At 46.1% G+C, this 24,107-nt stretch overlaps 1 protein-coding gene across 2 annotated transcripts in view; it reads left to right on the top strand.

Moving 5' to 3' along the window:
• LOC136620297 (squalene synthase-like) overlaps positions 1-6,423 on the top strand; it is a 71,997-nt gene extending 65,574 nt beyond the window's left edge. For both annotated transcript variants that reach the window (XM_066595004.1, XM_066594998.1), the window contains one exon: positions 4,940-6,423. In XM_066595004.1, coding sequence (XP_066451101.1) covers positions 4,940-5,122 — 183 coding nt within the window. In that variant the 3' untranslated portion in view covers positions 5,123-6,423. The remainder of the gene's footprint in view (positions 1-4,939) is intronic.
• The last annotated feature ends 17,684 nt before the right edge of the window (positions 6,424-24,107 follow it).

Here is a 24,107-nt window from a genome sequence, read left to right as displayed (position 1 = left end):
GGGAAAGGGTTCACGGAGGAAGCGCGCGCCCTCTGTGACAACCAGCCGACTCTCGCGATAACATCGCAAGAGCCCGGCTGGTTGCTATGGCAACAGGACGCCGGATACCGGCGTCCTATACTTCCATAGCCTAAGATCGCTGTAATAAGCGATAAGGTATGGCAGGGCAGTAGCCCTGCCATGCCTTATCACAGCAATCTGGAGTGCAGTGGTGAAAGTCTCTCAGAGGGACAAAAATGGTGTAAAAAAAAAAAAGATCAAAAAATAAAAATGTAAAAAAAAAGTTAAACCCTTTTTTATGCTTTTTCTTATATTGGCATAAAAAAAAATCCCACATATTTGGTATTGACGCTCTGTAACGATGCGTACAATACATTGAACACGCTTTTTATCCTGCACGGCAAAAAGCGTTTAAAAAAAACGCTAAAAATCTGAAGCAAAATGCTAATTTTTAGCATTTTGCATCCCAAAAAACGCCATAAAAGTGATAAAAAAAAACGTATGTACCCAAAAATGGTACCGATAAAAACTACAGCTCGTCACGCAAAAAATAAGCCCTCAGAGCATTGTCCAATGAAAAATAAAAAAGTTACAGGACTTTGAATGCAGTGAGTTTAGAAAAAAATAATAATTTCCAAAAAAAGGGCTTTTATTGTGGAAAAACCTAAAAAAATACAACAATTTTGGTATAGTTGTAACCGTACCGGCCTGCAGAAAAAAATGTAGTGTGTCATTTATGCTGCATAATAAACGCTCTAAAAAAACCCCGCAAAAATCTATGGCAGAATTGATGCGTTTTCTCTCCCTACGATCATAAAAAAAATAATAAAAGTTTTACGATATAGTCTATGTACCCAAAAATGTTACCAATAAAAACTACCGTTCGCCACGCAAAAAAACAAGCCCTTATACGGCCGCGCCGAAAGAAAAATAAAAAAGTTATGGCTGTTGAAAAATGGAGATGAAAAAATACCAAAAATCGTTTGATCCTCAACGCCAAAATAGGCCGTGTCATTAAGGGGTTAAACATTTCCAATCCACTGTCTGACTCTTTTAGACATTCTGATTGAAGGCTGTACGGTTGCGATGTCGGAAGATGTCCAGCAGGGTATTCTTACTGTGTATTACTGGCCGCTCTGTTGTTGGGGGCCTCTCCAGCATGTTCCATACCGCAGTACTGGCTCTAGCCAGCAGATGTCACCATTGTATAATGGCAGAAAGAGAAAGCCCCCTAGGAAACCCTGAATCCAAAATTGGATTGCAAAGGGTTAATGTTATTAATATATACATTTTTATTCAGTTTGCTATTGCCATAATCATACTGACCCGCAAAATAAATAACCTGTCATGTTTACTGCACCATAAGTGCAGTAAAAACATCCCCCCACCTCCAAAGTGGTGAACTTGTTGTTTTTGTTCCCCCATTACACCTTGCTTTTAGAATTTTTTATGTTAATTAAATAAATGGTAGCATTTGAAAAATACAGGCTTGAAAAAAAAATAGCTCTCGTAGCCGTGTCACTGCAAAAAAAACAGTTTTTATCGGTGCCACTTTTGGGTAGACTAACTATATTGTAAAACTTTTATTATTATTTTTTATGATCGCAGGGAGAGAAAACGCATCAATTCAGCCATAGATTTTTTAATTTTTTTAAAATTTTTTTTACAGCATTAATCATGCAGCATAAATGACACAATCAATTTTTTTTCTGCGGGTCGGTACGGTTACAACGATACCAAAATTCTTACTTTTTTTAGGTTTTTCCACTTTTCTGCAATAAAACCCCTTTTTTGGAAATCTGTTTTTTTTCTAAACTGCAGCATTCAAAGTCCTGTAACTTTTATATTTTTATGTATGGAGCTCTGTGAGGGCTTATTTTTTGCGAGACGAGCTGTAGTTTTTATTGGTACCATTTCGGCGTACATAGGTTTTTTTTTAATCACTTTTATTGCGTTTTTAGGGAGGCAAAATGCCTCGGTTTTTTTAGTATTTTTTTTAAACTCTTTTCTTCCCGTGCACAGTCATAAGCATGTGCAACTTATTGTACACGTCGTTACAAATGCGACAATACCAAATATGTGGGGTTTTAATATTTTTTTTTTACCTTTTTTTATGCTAATATGAGAAAAAGCATAAAAAAAGGATTTTTTAACTTTTTTTTTTTCTTTTTACATTTTTATTTTTATACAATTTATGTCCCTCTGGGGCACTTACAGTATAGCACTGATGATCGCTGTGATAAGGCATGACAGGGCTACTGCCCTGCCATGCCTTATCGCTTATACAGCAATCACAGGCTATGGCAATACAAAACATCAGTGTCTGGTGTCCTGTTGCCATGGCAACAGGCCGGCTCTCTGCAATTATATCGCGAGAGCCCGGCAACTTCACAGAGGGAGCGCGCTCCCTCTGTGAACCCCTTCCATGCCGCGATCTACATAGATCGCAGCAGGGAAGGGGTTAACAGCGGGGGGCGCATCTCCGGGCGCATCTCATAAGTGATCTTGCGCTATCCCGAGATCGTAAGTGATCTTGCGCTATCCCCAGGACGTAAGTTTACGCCCTGTTGCAGGAAGTACCCTGCTGCCAGGACATAAACTTATGCCCGGGTGCGGGAAGGGGTTAAATGTGACTATATAATTACCTAAAAATTATTCCTTTGAAAAAAAAAAATTGTCCTGCAGGAAATAAGGCCTCAAACAACTGTGTAGCCGACCCAGGCAGCCTGTGGTAACCGGTCTTAGGACAGGAGAGTTTGTGTGCAGACCAGAGGGGGGGAGCCTAACGCTACATGCTGTCCAAAACCCTGTAGAACTAGGCTCCTCCCACCCCCTTCTTCCTCCGGGCTGCACATGAATTCTTCTGTCCTAGGACTGTTTTTCCCTGACCTCAGCTATTTTATGTTGTTCCTGTTCACAAGGCAGAAACGGATGCAGGTTTTTCAGTGTGGATTCTGATTCCAATATGTGGCAGACCTCCTTGCTAGGTCGCCGATTTCTATTGTAGACTTATATACAGATGGGCAACATTCATGTGCAGAATTTCCAATGTGAATCGAGGTTAAGACGTGGCACGTCACTTCTGGGATCTTTTTCTCCAACATAAACTTAAAATCCACGTTGTAGTACAGACACGGCATCTCCTTCAGTAGAATGGAACCCATATTACAAGCACATTCAGGTGCTCATTCTGTGCCAAAATCCACAATGTGAACCGACGCTTTACAATAAAAAAGACTAGTTGCAAGGAAGCAAAAATGAAAAAAGGGGGTCGTTCTGTGGTGGGATTTAAAGACCCCGAAGCAGTTTTTCTCAGGAAGTGTAGAATGTTCATTTGTTCCAGTACAAGCTTAGATGAGTAGTCTACTAATTCTGAGCCCTGAGCACAGGGGGCTATACATTTTTTATTTTTTTTTATATATACAAGTTGCACAATAAACATTCCTTTCTTATCTATATGTATGCTGATTGATCACATTTTGCCACATTTGTCCCATTCCATTGCCCTTAATTAGGCGTACATCTGCTCTCCATTTTATGGTATCCACCATGTTGCTTGCATTAACTTTCTTATCCAGATCCCAACTACCATAATTCAGGTCCTTAAACCTTTCCCCTTCCCAACACACACACGGTGCAGCAGTTATGTGCTGTCCTCCCTGGTAGCACTTCTCAGGTGCTTGGAGCCAGGACTGGCATATGACTGCTATGGCTTCCAAATGGCTGTCAGGTAGTAACCAAAGACCAACAGGACAGCGGGAGCTGCTGTAATGAATTGGGCAGGAACGTTTGTTAGAACACTAGTTTGTCCGATCATCGGCCACGTGAAACTGAACCTGATGCCCTTGATTTTGGCAGCATATTTCTCAATATGAACGGGGGATGACTGATGAAGTTGATACTTAGGTTGGGTAGAATCAGATCTAAGGCCTTTTGCTGACAGATGTAGGAGAGCTACTTGCATATGAACAAGCAAATCCAATAAGCATTGCTCCTATTTATTTGCTACTTTTGATATTATACAAGGTTTAAACTGATTTTCCCCTAAAAATAAACAACTGGCTTCATAGCCAAAAAAAAAGAAACTAAATTGATGACCTATTTGGGTTGAGGTACTAGTAATATATAAGACCTGGTGGTCCATTCCTTCTTTACACTGAATGTCCACTTGATTAGAGCCACCGGCCCTTTCATGGTTCAAGTTTCCCTGTACGGAAATTGGAGCCGTGACTTCGGAGTGCAACATAAAATCCCATGACAAGCTTACAAATAGTAAAATCACATCCAACTACAATGCCGGTGGTCCAACTAACATGTTCTTTAGCATAGATGGGCTGTAACAGCAGATGACTAGTTCTGGAGTAGTTGCCATTTAAGAAAAACAGAAGGACAAGACTCCAGTGTGAAAAACGGCACAAAAATTGTATTGCTGAACAGTGAAAAAACATCACCTGGTCAGACGAATCCAGATTTGTGTTGAACTGAGCTGATGGGATGTCAGAATTTGGCACAAACTGCATGAATCAATGACCCCTTCCTGTCTAGTGTCTACAGCTCAGGCTTGCAGAGGTGGAGTAATGGTGGGGGAATGTGTTTTTTTTGGCACACCTTGGTTCCTCTGTTGTGGAATCCATCTGCAAGTATCAAATTGCTGTGGTTCAAAAAGCCAAAAGAGACCTAACATTCTATTGCTGGGGTTCTCTAATAGAGTGACCATTTAGTGTGTATTCTAGGTGAAGTACTGGATCCTCTGGTTTTGGCCCGAACACTAAAGTTAATGTCCAACTCTTGAAGAATTTAAAACAGAATGAAAACTAAATAAAACAATTTTATTCCAGTTTCCTGTATAAATGTAAAGATGTACAAAAAGCAATGTTCAGGTTGTAGTTTGGTTTAAGCTTCCTTTTAATCTTTTCTTTTTGTCTTGTTTTCCCCTCAGATCTACCAGAAGATCCCCGTGTCGGACCCCTCCGCTGAACGTACACAGAACATTGTCTCCACCATCCAGAAGATGTGCCTGTCAGACGGCCCCGTTGTGTCTCGGCACAGATTTTCTCCCATTTATCTGCCATGTGCTGCGCTGTTGGCCGTCCTCAGCTGGCAGTACCTGAGCAGTTTATAGGCCTTGGAGTAGGTGCGGACAGGCCAGTGACCCACAACAAGATGCTATCGCACATCAATATGGTAGTAGTTGGTGTTACCCACCCCCCACCTTGTCTTAAAGAATTATGGTAAAGGATATTTTGGTTGACTTGATCCCAGGGGAGGAAAAAGAACCCATATATGTTTTCAAATTTTGGGTGTCTGGGTTTTATTTTACAGGGCCATGAAAACACGTTAGCCCTGTAGAATACAGCTGCGGGGTCGGTGAGTGTGACAGCTTCCTTCTATCGGCCACCAGAGGTAGCAGGCAGGGTGGTGCTGTTACCGAGACCATGAGATCACCGCTATTTAACGGATAACAGCAATCACAAAGGTTGAAAGTTCCATCTCTTCTCACGGATCAAATCTGTGAGGAGAAATGAAACTACTTGCCTAAGGCCGCCGTGATATCCCCCGAACAATCTCTTCCTGTATGGACCTTTCCCCGGCTTCTGCGCGTGCGTCCACAATATGGTGGACGCATGTGCAAAATCCTGGAAGGGCCTGGAAAATTTCAAGTATTCTTCTAAGAGCCTGGAGCTGTCAACGGGGACTGCAGTGAGTGGTCCCCGTTCATGTGATCGCTGTTAGCCAGTTGATAATGAAGATCACATAGAGATCTCTAATGAAAATTGGATTTATTTACCCTGGAAAAAAGAGGATAAAGGGTGATAAATAACTATGTATCAATACATTGGGGGATAATACAAGAATCTCTCCCATGATCTGTTTATACCCAGGACTGCGACGGCAATGAGGGCATCTGTTACATGTAGAAGACAGCAGGTTTCATCACCTGGGGGTTCTTTACTGTAAGAGCAGTGAGACAATGGAACTCTCTGCCTGAGGACGTGATGGTTAAAATTGATAGAAGAGTTTAAGAGGGGACTAGACCTCTTTTTAGAGTCCTCTCCTACCTGCCAGACAAAAAATTTGCCATTGATGCGCGCTGCTGTGGCCAAAACAGGCACGTCACAGCAGGGAGGAGCCAAAAACTGGGGCGGGGTCGGACACGGCTTGATGCTGGTTCGAGTAATGAGCACCATCGAGTACGCTAATACTCGAACGAGCATCAAGCTCGACCGAGTATGTTCGCTCAACTCCAGTTTCTTGCCATGTTTAACTGCCATGTTAAATTGCATAAAAGTTACACTTGATCCCGGTCACCATTTATCACAGGCAACACACTTCAGTCACTTCCCTCTCATGCTTCGTTCCAGTATACTAATTTAATTGTTTGCTGGATCTGCGTATTATTAATAAATTATATTTGCATATTGACATCCTTTGTCCTGTGTTTGGTTCCTTTTTAGGGATGAGCGAGTATACTCGCTAAGGCACTACTCGCTCGAGTAATGTGCTTTAGACGAGTATCTCCCCGCTCGTCCCTGAAGATTCGGGGGCGGTGGGGGGGCGGGGAGCTGCAGGGAGAGCGGGGAGGAACAGAGGGGAGATCTCTCTCTCCCTCTCTCCCACCCGCTCTCCCCTGCTCCCCGCCGCAACTCACCTGTCAGCTGCGGCGGCTCCCGAATCTTCAGGGACGAGCGGGGAGATACTCGGCTAAGGCACATTACTCGAGCGAGTAGTGCCTTAGTGAGTATACTCGCTCATCCCTATTCCTTTTATGTAATTGACTCTAACGGTCTGGGATAACCTTGCCGTACACCTTAGGATGCATTAATATAATTGGGTTGAGGTTCATATACCGTGTATTTCTCCCATTGATCATCTATGGGTGCTTTAATTTCTAACGAGCACCTTTCATACAACTACAGATATGAGTGTGGTACTTTTAGCACTGCACAATAAAATGATAACTCGTTTGGGTGGGATTTAATTACTACAATATATTGAGCTACAGATAGCTTGCTCTACATTATGCGGGTATTTCTGCATCTATGTATCTATAGATCCTTGAATATCCCCTGCTCCTTATACGGGATTACCCACACAAAGGCATTGGTTTATGATGGCTTCTTTATGTTTAGACTAGTGATGAGTGGGATACAATGGGGCTTTACCCTGTTGACATGACACCTATGTTACAGAAATTAGTAATAATTACACAGTGTTATCCTTCTCGATCAATAATAATGCCAATACACTTGACCATCAATTATATAGTTAAACATATTTTAATACAGCCTTTATGTAATCCCGATACGATTTATTCATGGACCATATTGATGATACTGCTGTTGCCGTTTGGCGTTAGAGCGCTAAGAGATGTACTACCAAATGGACTATATGTATACATTGGGACAGTGAAATCCTTTATCCCGGCGCCAGTCTCGCGAGTTTTTTCAATGCTCGCGCTTGAGCAGTATATGAAGCTCTCTCTAGAGTAATGGCAAGTGAGTCCGGTGTGACGTCAGAGTCTCGCGAGCGCATGCGCTGAGGGACTATGGAAGATTACCACTATCAGACGCTGGCAGTGAGCATGATGGGAGTGACGTAAAGATAAGGTAATCAGCGCGGAATAGCCAGCGTGTGTGTACTATATGTTTTACACTTGGGATTGGTTAATGGTAGTTGTTGCCATGTGTGTCCTATATATTGAATAATGGGATTGGTCAATGGTGGATGATATTGCCTCTATATATAGCATGTCTTGTGATTTTTTTTATTAGCTTGAAAAGGGCCAGCAGGGCCGAAACGTCGCGTCTTTATTAGAGATGAGCGAGCGTACTCGTCCGAGCTTGATACTCGTTCGAGTATTAGGGTGTTCGAGATGCTCGTTACTCGAGACGAGTACCACACGATGTTCGAGTTACTTTCACTTTCATCTCTGAGACGTTAGCGCGCTTTTCCGGCCAATAGAAAAACAGGGAAGGCATTACAACTTCCCCCTGCGACGTTCAAGCCCTATACCACCCCCCTACAGTGAGTGGCTGGCGAGATCAGGTGTCACCCGAGTATTAAAATCTGCCCTCCCGCGGCTCGCCACAGATGCATTCTGACAGAGATCAGGGAAAGTGCTGCTGATGCCGGAGCTGCTATAGGGAGAGCGTTAGGAGTGATTTTAGGCTTCAAGAACCCCAACAGTCCTTCTTAGGCCATAGTCGGAAATCGCAGATCGCACCTATCTGCGATTCCTGTTCTCTTCTCTATATGTGCTCAATGGGGCCGGCGGCAGCAGCGCCGACCCCATTGAGAACATATACTAGACAAATCATTCTTCTCTGCCACAGCTGTAACAGCTGTGGCAGAGAAGAACGATGTTTGCCCATTGAATTCAATGGAGCCGGCAATACAGCAGGTTCCACTGAAAGCAATGGGCTGCCAGCGTGCGCGGGATGAATTGTCGGGAAGGGCTTAAATATATAAGCCCTTCCCTGCAATTCATCCAGAAATGTGTTAAAATAAAAAATATATATATACTTACCTTGTCCCGGCAGACGGAGTTCAGCCGCGGCGGCCGGCAGTGGGTGTAAAGGGGGTGTGAGTCAGACCTGCCTCTGATTGGCTCAGCGCTGAGCCAATCAGGGGGCAGGTCTGACTCACACCCCCTTCACACCCACTGTAGGCCGGCCGCGCTGAACTCCGTCTGCTGGGACAAGGTAAGTATATACCATATATACTGGCGTATAAGACGACTTTTGAACCCCGAAAAATCTGCTCTGAAGTCGGGGGTTGTCTTATACGCCGGTAATACAAAAAAAAAGAAAGTGTCAAAAAAAAAAAATTACTCACCTCCCTCGGCGTTCTGCGGCGCTGCTGCAGGCTGTCGCTCCCTCCTGGTCCCCGGCAGAGCATTGCTTTCTGGACGCAGGGCTTGAAATCCCCGACTCCAGAAAGCTACTGTGATTAGCTAATAGAGATGAGCGAGCACCAAAATGCTCGGGTGCTCGTTACTCGGGACGAAATTTTCGCAATGCTCGAGGGTTCGTTTCGAATAACGAACCCCATTGAAGTCAATGGGCGACCCGAGCATTTTTGTATTTCGCCGATGCTCGCTAAGGTTTCCATGTGTGAAAATCTGGGCAATTCAAGAAAGTGATGGGAACGACACAGCAACAGATAGGGCAGGCGAGGGGCTACATGTTGGGCTGCATCTCAAGTTCACAGGTCCCACTATTAAGCCAAAATACCGGCAAGAGTGGCCCCCCCCCCTCCCAACAACTTTTACTTCTGAAAAGCCCTCATTAGCATGGCATACCTTAGCTAAGCACCACACTACCTACAACAAAGCACAATCACTGCCTGCATGACACTCTGCTTCCACTTCTCCTGGGTTACATGCTGCCCAACCCCCCTCCCCCCTGCACGACGCAGTGTCCACAGCGCACACCAAACTGTCCCTGCGCAGCCTTCAGCTGCCCTCATGCCACACCACCCTCATGTCTATTTATAAGTGCGTCTGCCATGAGGAGGAACTGCAGGCACACACTGCAGAGGGTTGGCACGGCTAGGCAGCGACCCTCTTTAAAAGTGGTGTGGCGATAGCCCACAATGCTGTACAGAAGCAATGAGAAATATAATCCTGTGCCACCGCCATCAGGAGCTGCACACGTGGGCATAGCAATGGGGAACCTATGTGCCACACACTATTCATTCTGTCAAGGTGTCTGCATGCCCCAGTCAGACTGGTAATATGTACCTTAACAGTAACCGCGTTGGTGGTAATGTGGTGGTGACTGCGGACCTAGTAGCGCGGTTTTATTTTGTTGGTTTTCGGAATGTGGCCAGGATTAAGTGGGCCGTGGCGGGGGGATGGTGGGGGGGCTCTCTTGTAGTGTCGGTAAAGGTGAAATTCTTGGACTGCCACCAGACGAACCAATTCAAAGGCATTTGCCAAGAATGTTTTCATTGTTGGAGGAGGAGGGGGATGTTTTTGAGGCACTACGTGTCCTCTCCACGTGTCCGTGGTTATATGCACCTTAACAGTAACCGCGTTGGTGGTAATGTGGTGGTGACTGCGGACCTAGTAGCGCGGTTTTATTTTGTTGGTTTTCGGAATGTGGCCAGGATTAAGTGGGCCGTGGCGGGGGGATGGTGGGGGGGCTCTCTTGTTGTGTCGGTAAAGGTGAAATTCTTGGACTGCCACCAGACGAACCAATGCAAAGGCATTTGCCAAGAATGTTTTCATTGTTGGAGGAGGAGGGGGATGTTTTTGAGGCACTATGTGTCCTCTCCACGTGTCCGTGGTTATATGCACCTTAACAGTAACCGTGTTGGTGGTAATGTGGTGGTGACTGCGGACCTAGTAGCACGGTTTTATTTTGTTGGTTTTCGGAATGTGGCCAGGATTAAGTGGGCCGTGGTGGGGGATGTTTTTGAGGCACTACGTGTCCTCTCCACGTGTCCGTGGTTATATGCACCTTAACAGTAACCGCGTTGGTGGGAAATGGCCTCGCCGCCATCATGTCTTTGGGAAGCCTCTGTTTCCACACCCCAGAGACATACCATTAGCAGTGGTATAGGCAGAGCCCATAATTCGTAACATTTCAGCCGTAGCATTAGGACAGGCCCCACTAACATATCACTAGCAGCATTATAGGGGGAGCACAGTATTAGTTCCATTTCAGTAATAGTAGCACTCAAGACAGGCCCCAGTAACAATTCCGAAGCAGCAGTATAGTGGGAGCGCAGTCTTCGTTCCATTTCAGTAATAGTAGCACTCAAGACAGGCTCCAGTAACAATTCCGAAGCAGCAGTATAGGAGGAGCATAGTCTAAGTTCCATTTAAGTAATAGTAGCAGCCTACACAGGCCCCAGGAACAATTCCGAAGCAGCAGTATAGTGGGAGCGCAGTCTTCGTTCCATTTCAGTAATAGTAGCACTCAAGACAGGCACCAGTAACAATTCCGAAGCAGCAGTATAGTGGGAGCGCAGTCTTCGTTCCATTTCAGTAATAGTAGCACTCAAGACAGGCCCCAGTAACAATTCCGAAGCAGCAGTATAGGAGGAGCATAGTCTAAGTTCCATTTAAGTAATAGTAGCAGCCTACACAGGCCCCAGGAACAATTCCGAAGCAGCAGTATAGTGGGAGCGCAGTCTTAGTTCCATTTCAGTAGCTGCAGTATAGCCAAGGCCCAAGTTACATTTATGTAGCTAAAGTGTAGGCCAACCCCACACACCTTTCTGTACCATGAGTGCAGGCGAAGAACATAGAAATTGCTATGATTACACTGTAGGTGAGGGCCCAAAAAAATTGGTGTACCAACAGTACTAATGTACCTCAGTAAAAATTGGCCATGCCCAACCAAGATGGCAGGTGAAACCCATTAATTGCTTTGGTTAATGTGGCTTAAGTGGTAACTAGGCCTGGAGGCAGCCCAGTTTAACGAAAAATTGTTTCAAGTTAAAGTTCCAACGCTTTTAAGAGCATTGAAACGTATAAAAATTTTTTAGAAAAATTATATGAGTGAGCCTTGTGGCCCTATGAAAAATTGCCCGTTCAGCGTGATTACGTGAGGTTTCAGGAGGAGGAGCAGGAGGAGGAGGAGGAATATTAGACACAGATTGATGAAGCAGAAATGTCCCCGTTTTGGATGGTGAGAGAGAACGATGCTTCCATCCGCGGGTGCAGCCTACGTATTGCGTAGGTATCGCTGCTGTCCGCTGGTGGAGAAGAGAAGTCTGGGGAAATCCAGGCTTTGTTCATCTTGATGAGTGTTAGCCTGTCGGCACTGTCGGTTGACAGGCGGGTACGCTTATCTGTGATGATTCCCCCAGCCGCACTAAACACCCTCTCCGACAAGACGCTAGCCGCAGGACAAGCAAGCACCTCCAGGGCATACAGCGCTAGTTCAGGCCACGTGTCCAGCTTCGACACCCAGTAGTTGTAGGTGGCAGAGGTGTCACGGAGGACGGTCGTGCGATCGGCTACGTACTCCCTCACCATCCTTTTACAGTACTCCCGCCGACTCAGCCTTGACTGGGGAGCGGTGACACAGTCTTGGTGGGGAGCCATAAAGCTGTCCAGGCCCTTAAAGACTGTTGCACTGCCTGGGATGTACATGCTGCTCGATCTCCGCACCTCCCCTGCTACCTGGCCCTCGGAACTGCGCCTTCTGCCACTAGCGCTGTCGGATGGGAATTTTACCATCCGCTTGTCCGCCAGGGTCCTGTGGTATAGCAACACTCTCGAACCCCTTTCCTCTTCGGGAATGAGAGTGGGAAGGTTCTCCTTATAGCGTGGGTCGAGCAGTGTGTACACCCAGTAATCCGTAGTGGCCAGAATGCGTGTAACGCGAGGGTCACGAGAAAGGCATCCTAACATGAAGTCAGCCATGTGTGCCAGGGTACCTGTACGCAACACATGGCTGTCTTCACTAGGAAGATCACTTTCAGGATCCTCCTCCTCCTCCTCCTCCTCCTCCTCCTCCTCAGGCCATACACGCTGAAAGGATGACAGGCAAGCAGCAGGGGCACCATCAGCAGTGGGTCAAGCTGTCTCTTCCCCCTCCTCCTCATGCTCCTCATGCTCCTCCTCCTCCTCCTGAATGCGCTGAGATATAGACAGGAGGGTGCTCTGACTATCCAGCGACATACTGTCTTCCCCCGCCTCCGTTTCCGAGCGCAAAGCATCTGCCTTTATGCTTTGCAGGGAACTTCTCAAGATGCATAGCAGAGGAATGGTGACGCTAATGATTGCAGCATCGCCGCTCACCACCTGGGTAGACTGCTCAAAGTTTCCAAGGACCTGGCAGATGTCTGCCAACCAGGCCCACTCTTCAGAAAATAATTGAGGAGGCTGACTCCCACTGCGCCGCCCATGTTGGAGTTGGTATTCCACTATAGCTCTACGCTGCTCATAGAGCCTGGCCAACATGTGGAGCGTAGAGTTCCACCGTGTGGGCACGTCGCACAGCAGTCGGTGCACTGGCAGATTAAAGCGATGTTGCAGGGTGCGCAGGGTGGCAGTGTCCGTGTGGGACTTGCGGAAATGTGCGCAGAGCCGGCGCACCTTTACGAGCAGGTCTGACAAGCGTGGGTAGCTTTTCAGAAAGCGCTGAACCACCAAATTAAAGACGTGGGACAGGCATGGCACGTGCGTGAGGCTGCCGAGCTGCAGAGCCGCCACCAGGTTACGGCCGTTGTCACACACGACCATGCCCGGTTGGAGGCTCAGCGGCGCAAGCCAACGGTCGGTCTGCTCTGTCAGACCCTGCAGCAGTTCATGGGCCGTGTGCCTCTTATCTCCTACGCTGAGTAGTTTCAGCACGGCCTGCTGACGCTTGCCCACCGCTGTGCTGCCACGCCGCGGGACACCGACTGCTGGCGACGTGCTGCTGCTGCTGACACATCTTGATTGCGAGACAGAGGTTGCGGAGGAGGAGGAGGGTGCTTTAGTGGAGGAAGCATACACCGCCGCAGATACCAGCACCGAGCTGGAGCCCGCAATTCTGGGGGTGGGTAGGACGTGAGCGGTCCCAGGCTCTGACTCTGTCCCAGCCTCCACTAAATTCACCCAATGTGCCGTCAGGGAGATGTAGTGGCCCTGGCCGCCTGTGCTTGTTTACGTGTCCGTTGTTAAGTGGACCTTGGCAGTAATCGCGTTGGTGAGGGCGCGTACAATGTTGCGGGAGACGTGGTCGTGCAGGGCTGGGACGGCACATCGGGAAAAGTAGTGGCGACTGGGAACTGAGTAGCGCGGGGCCGCCGCCTCCATCATACTTTTGAAGGACTCCGTTTCCACAACCCTATACGGCAGCATCTCAAGGCTGATAAATTTGGCTATGTGGACGGTTAACGCTTGAGCGTGCGGGTGCGTGGCGGCGTACTTGCGCTTGCGACGGCTGGACGGTGCGGTGCGAGACATTGGTGGATGGGGCCGAGGACAGCGGAGGTGAGGGTGTGGGTGCAGGCCAGGAGACGGTAGTGCCTGTGTCCTCAGAGCGGGGTTGGATCTCAGTGGCAGGTTGGGGCACAGGGGGAGAGGCAGCGGTGCAAACCGGAGGCGGTGAACGGCCTTCGTCCCACCTTGTGGGGTGCTTGGCCATCATATGTCTGCGCATGCTGGTGGTGGGGAGGCTGTTGGTGGTGGCTCCCTGGCTGATCTTGGCGCGACAAAGGTTGCACACCACTGTTCGTCGGTCGTCAGGCGTCTCTGTGAAAAACTGCCAGACCTTAGAGCACCTCGGCCTCTGCAGGGTGGCATGGCGCGAGGGTGTGCTTTGGGAAACACTTGGTGGATTATTCGGTCTGGCCCTGCCTCTACCCCTGGACACCGCACTGCCTCTTGCAACCTGCCCTGCTGCTGCCCGTGCCTCCCTCTCTGAAGACCTGTCCTGTGTCGGCGTTGCACACCAGGTGGGGTCAGTCACCTCATCGTCCTGCTGCTCTTCCTCCGAATCCTCTGTGCGCTCCTCCCTCGGACTTACTGCCCTTACTACTACCTCACTGCAAGACAACTGTGTCTCATCGTCATCGTCCTCCTCACCCACTGAAAGGTCTTGAGACAGTTGCCGGAAGTCCCCAGCCTCATCCCCCGGACCCCGGGAACTTTTGAATGGTTGGGCATCAGTGACGATAAACTCCTCTGCCTGAAGAGGAACCACTGCTGCCCAATCTGAGCAGGGGCCCGAGAACAGTTCCTGGGAGTCTGCCCGCTCCTGAGCATGTGTCATTTTCATGGAGTGAGGAGGCTGGGAGGAAGGAGGAGTAGCAGCCAGAGGATTTGGATTTGCAGCACTGGACGGCGCAGAACTGTGGGTGGATGATAGCTTGCTCGAAGCACTTTCTGCCATCCACAACAGGACCTGCTCACACTGCTCATTTTCTAATAAAGGTCTCCCGCGTGGACCCATTAATTGGGCGATGAATGTGCGGACGCCAGAAACGTGCCTCTCTCCTAATTGCGCAGCAGTCGGCTGCGATACACCTTGATCAGGGGCTCGCCCTGTGCCCACACCCTCACTTGGGCCTACGCGTCCTCGGCCATGTCCACGTCCTCTAGGCTTACCCCTACCCCTCAGCATGCTGTATTACCAGTGATTTCCCAGGCAGGAAATAAATTGGCGCAAGCCTGCAGGACAAATACAATTTTTCCCTTTTTGGGAAACGGAGGGCCCACTGACTATATTCAATCAGATAAGATATGTGTTGCACAGAAATGCAGTTATATGAAGTGCAGCAGAGCGGAGACTTTTCACAGGTAGCAAATAAATTGGCGCAAGACTGCAGGACAAATACAATTTTTCCCTTTTTGGAAACGGAGGGCCTACTGACTATATTCAATCAGATAAGATATGTGTTGCACAGAAATGCAGTTATATGAAGTGCAGCAGAGCGGAGACTTTTCACAGGCAGCAAATAAATTGGCGCAAGCCTGCAGGACAAATACAATTTTTCCCTTTTTGGGAAACGGAGGGCCCACTGACTATATTCAATCAGATAAGATATGTGTTGCACAGAAATGCAGTTATATGAAGTGCAGCAGAGCAGTTACTTTTCCCAGGCAGCAAATAAATTGGCGCAAGACTGCAGGACAAATACAATTTTTCCCCTTTTTGGAAACGGAGGGCCCACTGACTATATTCAATCAGATAAGATATGTGTTGCACAGAAATGCAGTCATATGAAGTGCAGCAGAGCGGAGACTTTTCACAGGCAGCAAATAAATTGGCGCAAGCCTGCAGGACAAATACAATTTTTCCCTTTTTGGGAAACGGAGGGCCCACTGACTATATTCAATCAGATAAGATATGTGTTGCACAGAAATGCAGTTATATGAAGTGCAGCAGAGCGGAGACTTTTCACAGGCAGCAAATAAATTGGCGCAAGCCTGCAGGACAAATACAATTTTTCCCTTTTTGGGAAACGGAGGGCCCACTGACTATATTCAATCAGATAAGATATGTGTTGCACAGAAATGCAGTTATATGAAGTGCAGCAGAGCAGTTACTTTTCCCAGGCAGCAAATAAATTGGCGCAAGCCTGCAGGACAAATACAATTTTTCCCTTTTTGGGAAACGGAGGGCCCACTGACTATATTCAATCAGATAAGATATGTGTTGCACAGAAATGCAGTTATATGAAGTGCAGCAGAGCAGTTACTTTTCCCAGGCAGCAAATAAATTGGCGCAAGACTGCAGGACAAATACAATTTTTCCCTTTTTTGGAAACGGAGGGCCCACTGACTATATTCAATCAGATAAGATATGTGTTGCACAGAAATGCAGTTATATGAAGTGCAGCAGAGCGGAGACTTTTCACAGGTAGCAAATAAATTGGCGCAAGACTGCAGGACAAATACAATTTTTCCCTTTTTTGGAAACGGAGGGCCTACTGACTATATTCAATCAGATAAGATATGTGTTGCACAGAAATGCAGTTATATGAAGTGCAGCAGAGCGGAGACTTTTCACAGGCAGCAAATAAATTGGCGCAAGCCTGCAGGACAAATACAATTTTTCCCTTTTTGGGAAACGGAGGGCCCACTGACTATATTCAATCAGATAAGATATGTGTTGCACAGAAATGCAGTTATATGAAGTGCAGCAGAGCAGTTACTTTTCCCAGGCAGCAAATAAATTGGCGCAAGACTGCAGGACAAATACAATTTTTCCCCTTTTTGGAAACGGAGGGCCCACTGACTATATTCAATCAGATAAGATATGTGTTGCACAGAAATGCAGTCATATGAAGTGCAGCAGAGCGGAGACTTTTCACAGGCAGCAAATAAATTGGCGCAAGCCTGCAGGACAAATACAATTTTTCCCTTTTTGGGAAACGGAGGGCCCACTGACTATATTCAATCAGATAAGATATGTGTTGCACAGAAATGCAGTTATATGAAGTGCAGCAGAGCGGAGACTTTTCACAGGCAGCAAATAAATTGGCGCAAGCCTGCAGGACAAATACAATTTTTCCCTTTTTGGGAAACGGAGGGCCCACTGACTATATTCAATCAGATAAGATATGTGTTGCACAGAAATGCAGTTATATGAAGTGCAGCAGAGCAGTTACTTTTCCCAGGCAGCAAATAAATTGGCGCAAGACTGCAGGACAAATACAATTTTTCTCTTTTTTGGAAACGGAGGGCCCACTGACTATATTCAATCAGATAAGATTTGTGTTGCACAGAAATGCAGTTATATGAAGTGCAGCAGAGCGGAGACTTTTCACAGGCAGCAAATAAATTGGCGCAAGCCTGCAGGACAAATACAATTTTTCCCTTTTTGGGAAACGGAGGGCCCACTGACTATATTCAATCAGATAAGATATGTGTTGCACAGAAATGCAGTTATATGAAGTGCAGCAGAGCGGAGACTTTTCACAGGCAGCAAATAAATTGGCGCAAGCCTGCAGGACAAATACAATTTTTCCCTTTTTGGGAAACGGAGGGCCCACTGACTATATTCAATCAGATAAGATATGTGTTGCACAGAAATGCAGTTATATGAAGTGCAGCAGAGCAGTTACTTTTCCCAGGCAGCAAATAAATTGGCGCAAGACTGCAGGACAAATACAATTTTTCCCCTTTTTGGAAACGGAGGGCCCACTGACTATATTCAATCAGATAAGATATGTGTTGCACAGAAATGCAGTCATATGAAGTGCAGCAGAGCGGAGACTTTTCACAGGCAGCAAATAAATTGGCGCAAGCCTGCAGGACAAATACAATTTTTCCCTTTTTGGGAAACGGAGGGCCCACTGACTATATTCAATCAGATAAGATATGTGTTGCACAGAAATGCAGTTATATGAAGTGCAGCAGAGCGGAGACTTTTCACAGGCAGCAAATAAATTGGCGCAAGCCTGCAGGACAAATACAATTTTTCCCTTTTTGGGAAACGGAGGGCCCACTGACTATATTCAATCAGATAAGATATGTGTTGCACAGAAATGCAGTTATATGAAGTGCAGCAGAGCAGTTACTTTTCCCAGGCAGCAAATAAATTGGCGCAAGCCTGCAGGACAAATACAATTTTTCCCTTTTTGGGAAACGGAGGGCCCACTGACTATATTCAATCAGATAAGATATGTGTTGCACAGAAATGCAGTTATATGAAGTGCAGCAGAGCAGTTACTTTTCCCAGGCAGCAAATAAATTGGCGCAAGACTGCAGGACAAATACAATTTTTCCCTTTTTTGGAAACGGAGGGCCCACTGACTATATTCAATCAGATAAGATTTGTGTTGCACAGAAATGCAGTTATATGAAGTGCAGCAGAGCGGAGACTTTTCACAGGCAGCAAATAAATTGGCGCAAGCCTGCAGGACAAATACAATTTTTCCCTTTTTGGGAAACGGAGGGCCCACTGACTATATTCAATCAGATAAGATATGTGTTGCACAGAAATGCAGTTATATGAAGTGCAGCAGAGCGGAGACTTTTCACAGGCAGCAAATAAATTGGCGCAAGCCTGCAGGACAAATACAATTTTTCCCTTTTTGGGAAACGGAGGGCCCACTGACTATATTCAATCAATAATATATGTCTTCTGGCCCTGCCTACACAATTCTCTCCCTGTAGTATTACTGCAAGGCGCAATGCTCTGCAGACAGCCGATTTTGAAAAGAAAAAAATATGCAACACTGCTAACAGCAGCCTGCACAGTACTGCACACGGATAGATGTGGCCCTAAGAAGGACCGTTGGGGTTCTTGAAGCCTACACTCACTCCTAACACTCTCCCTACCTAACTACCACTTCTGTCCCTGTAGTATTACTGCAAGGCGCAATGCTCTGCAGACTGCCGATTTTGAAAAAAAAAAAATTTGTGCAACACTGCTAACAGCACCCTCCACAGTACTGCACACGGATAGATGTGGCCCTGAGAAGGACTGTTGGGGTTCTTGAAGCCTACACTCACTCCTAACACTCTCCCTACAGCAGCACCAGCAGCAGCACTTTCCCTCAGCTAACTCACAAGGCATCTGAGGCGAGCCGCGGGAGGGGCCGACTTTTATACTCGGGTGACATCTGATCTCCCCAGCCACTCACAGCAGGGGGGTGGTATAGGGCTTGAACATCACAGGGGGAAGTTGTAATGCCTTCCCTGTCTTTCAATTGGCCAGAAAAGCGCGCTAACGTCTCAGAGAGGAAACTGAAAGTAACCCAAACACCGCGTGGTGCTCGTTAAGAGTAACGAGCATCCCGAACACCCTAATATTCGCACGAATATCAAGCTCGGACGAGTACGTTCGCTCATCTCTATTAGCTAGCACACGCCGTCAGCCAATCACAGCCATTCAATGACATCATTGTCATTGGCTGTGATTGGCTGAAGGCACGTGTGTTTCTGGAGGCGGGGATTTCAAGCCCTGCGTCCAGAAAGCAATGCTCTGCCGGGGACCAGGAGGGAGCGACATCCTGCAGCAGCGCCGCAGAACGCCGGGGGAGGTGAGTAATGATTTTTTTTTTTTGCTCCGCTGTATTCCCGGCGTATAAGGTGACAGTTGGGGGGTCGTCTTATACGCCCCGTCGCCTTATACGCCGGTATATACGGTATATTTTTTTTATTTTTACACATTTCTGGATGAATTGCAGGGAAGGGCTTCTATATTTAAGCCCTTCCCGACAATTCATCCCGCGATCGCCGGCAGCCCATTGCTTTCAGTGGAACCGGCTATAAGCATGTAACCCAGGAGAAGTGGCAGCGGAGTGTCATGCAGGCAGTGATTGTGTTTTGTCGGAGGTAGTGTGGTGCTTAGCTAAGGTATGCATTGCTAATGAGGGCTTTTTAGAAGTAAAAGTTGTTGGGAGGGGGGGGGGCACTCTTGCCGCTATTGTGGCTTAATAGTGGGACCTGGGAACTTGAGATGCAGCCCAACATGTAGCCCCTCACCTGCCCTGTCCGTTGCTGTGTCGTTCCCATCACTTTCTTGAATTGCCCCGATTTTCACAAATGAAAACCTTAGCGAGCATCGGCGATATACAAAAATGCTCGGGTCGCCCATTGACTTCAATGGGGTTCGTTACTCGAAACGAACCCTCGAGCATCGCGATAATTTCGTCCCGAGTAACGAGCACCCGAGCATTTTGGTGCTTGCTCATCTCTAGTCTTTATGTAATGGGGTAATAAAAGCGTTTTTTTTTTTGTATTTTTCTACATCGCCTATGCTGCCAGTTTATCATTTGTGAGGCAACACATAAATGAAAACTACTTTTACAATCAAGAAACAGCCAACTGATGATGATGATGATTATCATTATCCATTCACTCTCATCCGACCCTTGGTCACTCCAAGGATCAATGTTTTACACGCATTTCTGTCTTTCACGGCTTCTTTCAATTCCGCAATTGACATGGTGGTTGCCTTGATTGTATCTAGCCATCTTGTTTTATGTTGTCCAGATCTTCTCTTTCCACTGATCTTGTCAAGCATCACTACGGTTTCCAGTGAGTTAGCGCACATCACTTGTCAGCTTATAGTCATGTTAAAAGGTCACACATTGACTTACAGGAATTCTGCCTTCCAGTAGGGGGTGCCGCAGATGCATTGGTCTTCCCATCTGCACAGTTTTTGGGTTTTTTTCTCCATCCACATACCTATATGAGAACTTGTGTTGTTTTTTTTGTATTATTTATTTCATTGACTTAGGAACAATTTGTGAAAGTGGCAGTTAGAAATAATATATGATACAGCGGAGAACTAAGTGACCTTGGAAAGAATCCACACCAACGGGCAGAGAGCGAACACCCCCATTTTTATCAACTACTTGTCGAAATAACTAACGCACTGCTTCTTATATATTAAAAGGGTAGTCCGGGCCTTTTTCAACTCTCTGGCCCGACCATCAGCAGTTGAGCGATTGGGGTCCATTTCTCCGCGAGGTTTAAATTTGCTTCGCCACCAATTCTGTCTCTTAAACACATAAGGCCGCAGGCTTGAGTTGTGTATTACAATATCAGAAACTGTCAGCTATAGTCCCCCCAGACCACCAGAGACACAATTAAATTGGGGGTAAGGGGGGTTGGTTAGATATTAATGAGCGTCTTCAACCATTGGGTTTCTGGCCCTTTGAGCAATTTTCATGTTAGATATTAGCCACCAATTCTACCTCTACATAAACCTATAAGGTGACCGGTACTTGAGTTGTACATTACAATATTGGCAATAGTCTGCCTCTGTCAGACACACAAGGGTTAAAAGTTCAGCCAACCCTGTTCTGTTCGGATGATGGACAACATCACCAAAACATCTCACTACATCGGGCTTGCTCTTAAATTTTGTAGGGGTCTCTAATTTGGCTGACATGAGCTAATTTGCATACTTTTTTCCCCCGTATAGCATTGCCTGAAAATTTTCAATACACCAATTGGGTCTCTACAGTACTCCTCCCCCAAAGTTTTCTGCCACTAGAAAGGGATTGAAAACTTCTACTGAATGGGCAGAGAAGGCTGTCTAAAAGAAAAACTGTCTTTGTTGCCCACAAGAACCAATCACACCACAGCTTTTGTTTCTGAAACTGCAGTGGTAAAATGAAAGCTGCGCTGTGATTGGTTGTTAGACGAAACAGATATTTTCCAGTTTCAGCAAGTAAACTTTTTTGTATTATGAAAAATTATACAATTTCAAGTTTGGATTCTGTTTCTCACAGATGTCAAAATCTCTGCTAGCTGTCATTCAATAGGTTTCTTGAAAGTTTGTAATGAGCCATGCCCATTATGTGACTGGAAGCAGTTATCAGAGCTGTGGGCCCATGACCCTCACATAGATGGATGTGTCAGTTTTCCGCCTTATATACCAGATTACTAATTGAGCCAATTACCTCCCAATGTTATCCTGAGGAAGGCAAAAAAAAAAAAAACCCAGTGAGATATGGGCCAATTTTCCTAATTTAAAGGAGGAAAAAAATCCCTCCTATTCTGACAATCTGAATAATGCCTGGATCACTGACCCTTCTGAAGTAATCAGTGACTAGAAGGACCGTCTCACGCAGGTGCAAGCACAGTCAACCGATGTGCGCTTCTGCCTGCTCCCGTGTATATATGCACACAGGGGTGTAACTAAAGGCGCAGGGGACCGGGTGCAAAAGTTCAGCTACAGTCCCCCACCCCCCCACCCCTATCTGTACCCATACCCATACCTAGACCGTGCTCAAATCAAGCATGACTATGAACCCCGTTGTTTTGAATGGGGTCATACACATGAGTGATTTTGTTTCCAGCATGAAAATATCATAGTATGTCCTATCTTTTGGCATTCCCTTGGAATACCTCTCATCGCCCATTGGTTTTTAATGAGGCTGGCACAGCATTGCATGGCATACGAGGTGCATGCGCGTTTGATGCGATGCAAGGTTTACCTACTGAAAACAATGGGAAACCCCCTGTGATCTTCCGACGTGGCTAAAAGTATCACTACTTCCCCGATGTGATGTGAGCTGGTTTAACACAAAAAACCCTCTCCTCTGTGGGGACATCGCATGTTGGCGAGCGTGATATGGGGAAGAGTTTCCCAGCCCAATATCAGACTCACCCGTGTCAAATTAGCTTAAGGCCTGCTGCACATGGCCAGATTTGCATTGCGGAATCCAGAGCGAGCGTTCACTTCCGGTTTCTTTATCGCCCTTTCATCAGGCTAATGAAACTAACTTGCATGGCGCACGAATATAACATACAGATGGGGAGGGGTGGGAAGACACACCCTCTTTATCTAATAAATTTTCACACACAGAAATTTGAGACTTAAAATAGCACAAGACAACCTGAGCAAAGAGGTAAATACTAAATCAGTCCACTGAGCTGAGGAATGGGACAGTTTTAGGAGTCTGTAATCTCTACTTTACAGACTGCACATAGAAGAAGATGGAAACACTACCTCTGCACTACCTATTGGATGTCAACATTCTTACAATTAATTTCAGAATTTTTATGAAAAAAAACAATGATGGGAAGAGACCTCCTTCAGACCTTTCGTGTTCTCCACTTATGCAAGAATTCCAGACTGAGGTTCATTCCATTCTTGAGAGTATCAAACATGACCATAAACTTATACTCCCAAATTCTTCTGTGGTGCTGTGATTTGAAGTTGCCCTTCAGTATAATAACTCTCATCTGCTCTATGCTGTGTCTGTAAACACACAAAAACGTTTTGCCGCAGGTAATTCTGTATTTTCCTCTCCAATTGTGTGGCTATGAGATCTCCTCCTGGCACCTGTACGCTACTAGAGGTACATGTGCATTTTTTTCCCTTTCTCCTTACATTGAGCAGTTGATTTCTGTGTATCCTGATGGCTCTGAATCAATTCAAAAATTGATTGTAAGAATGTTGCCATCCAATAGGTGGTGCTGCATATGTAGTGTTTCCATCTTTTATGTGCAGTGTATAAAGTAGAGATAACAGACATCATAAAACTGTCAAATTTTTCAGCTCAGTGGACTGATTTAGTATTTCTCTTTGCTCAGATTGTCTTGTGCTATTTTAAGTTTCAAATTTCTGTGTGAACATTTATTTAGATAGAAGGGTGCCCCTCCCCTCTGCATCTGTGTGTTATATCCATGTGCCATCCAAACAAATTTCATTAGCCTGATGATGAAGGGTTTATAAGAACCTGAAAGCTTGTTGTAACATCATGTATTTTTGTTAGCCATTAAAAAAAGTATCATATCTAGAAGATTACTTGGTTTTTATTACTGAGAACAATCACACAGCTGGTATAAGTTATACCAGCTATACATACTTAAGCACACTCCCCTCTACTCACTGCTGGAGTGATGTCTGGGCAGCTTGTAAATGAAAGTCCAGGATATGGTCGGCATAGCAAGGCAGATCTCATGTGATCAGGGTTGCTATGCCAACCAAAGTGATGTACGATCCAACATCTGCCAAGACACCCAGGTTACAAAGGAAATGGATCACAAATCCCTGAGTGACTATTACATCACATACATGGGTTTATATATTGAGTAGGCATGCTTATTAAAAGCTAACACTTATTGGTTCATCTTATCATTAAATTGAGACAAAGATAACAGGAAGTATATTTTACTTTCACTTACAAGTTTAGGAAACAGAGGGAGAAGGGGTGGAGAGAGAGAGAGAAGGGGAGAGAGAGTGTGTGGG

This window comes from Eleutherodactylus coqui, chromosome 1 (assembly GCF_035609145.1).
Source record: "Eleutherodactylus coqui strain aEleCoq1 chromosome 1, aEleCoq1.hap1, whole genome shotgun sequence".
Lineage (NCBI taxonomy): Eukaryota > Metazoa > Chordata > Amphibia > Anura > Eleutherodactylidae > Eleutherodactylus > Eleutherodactylus coqui.
This window is presented reverse-complemented; position numbering and strand designations above follow the sequence as displayed.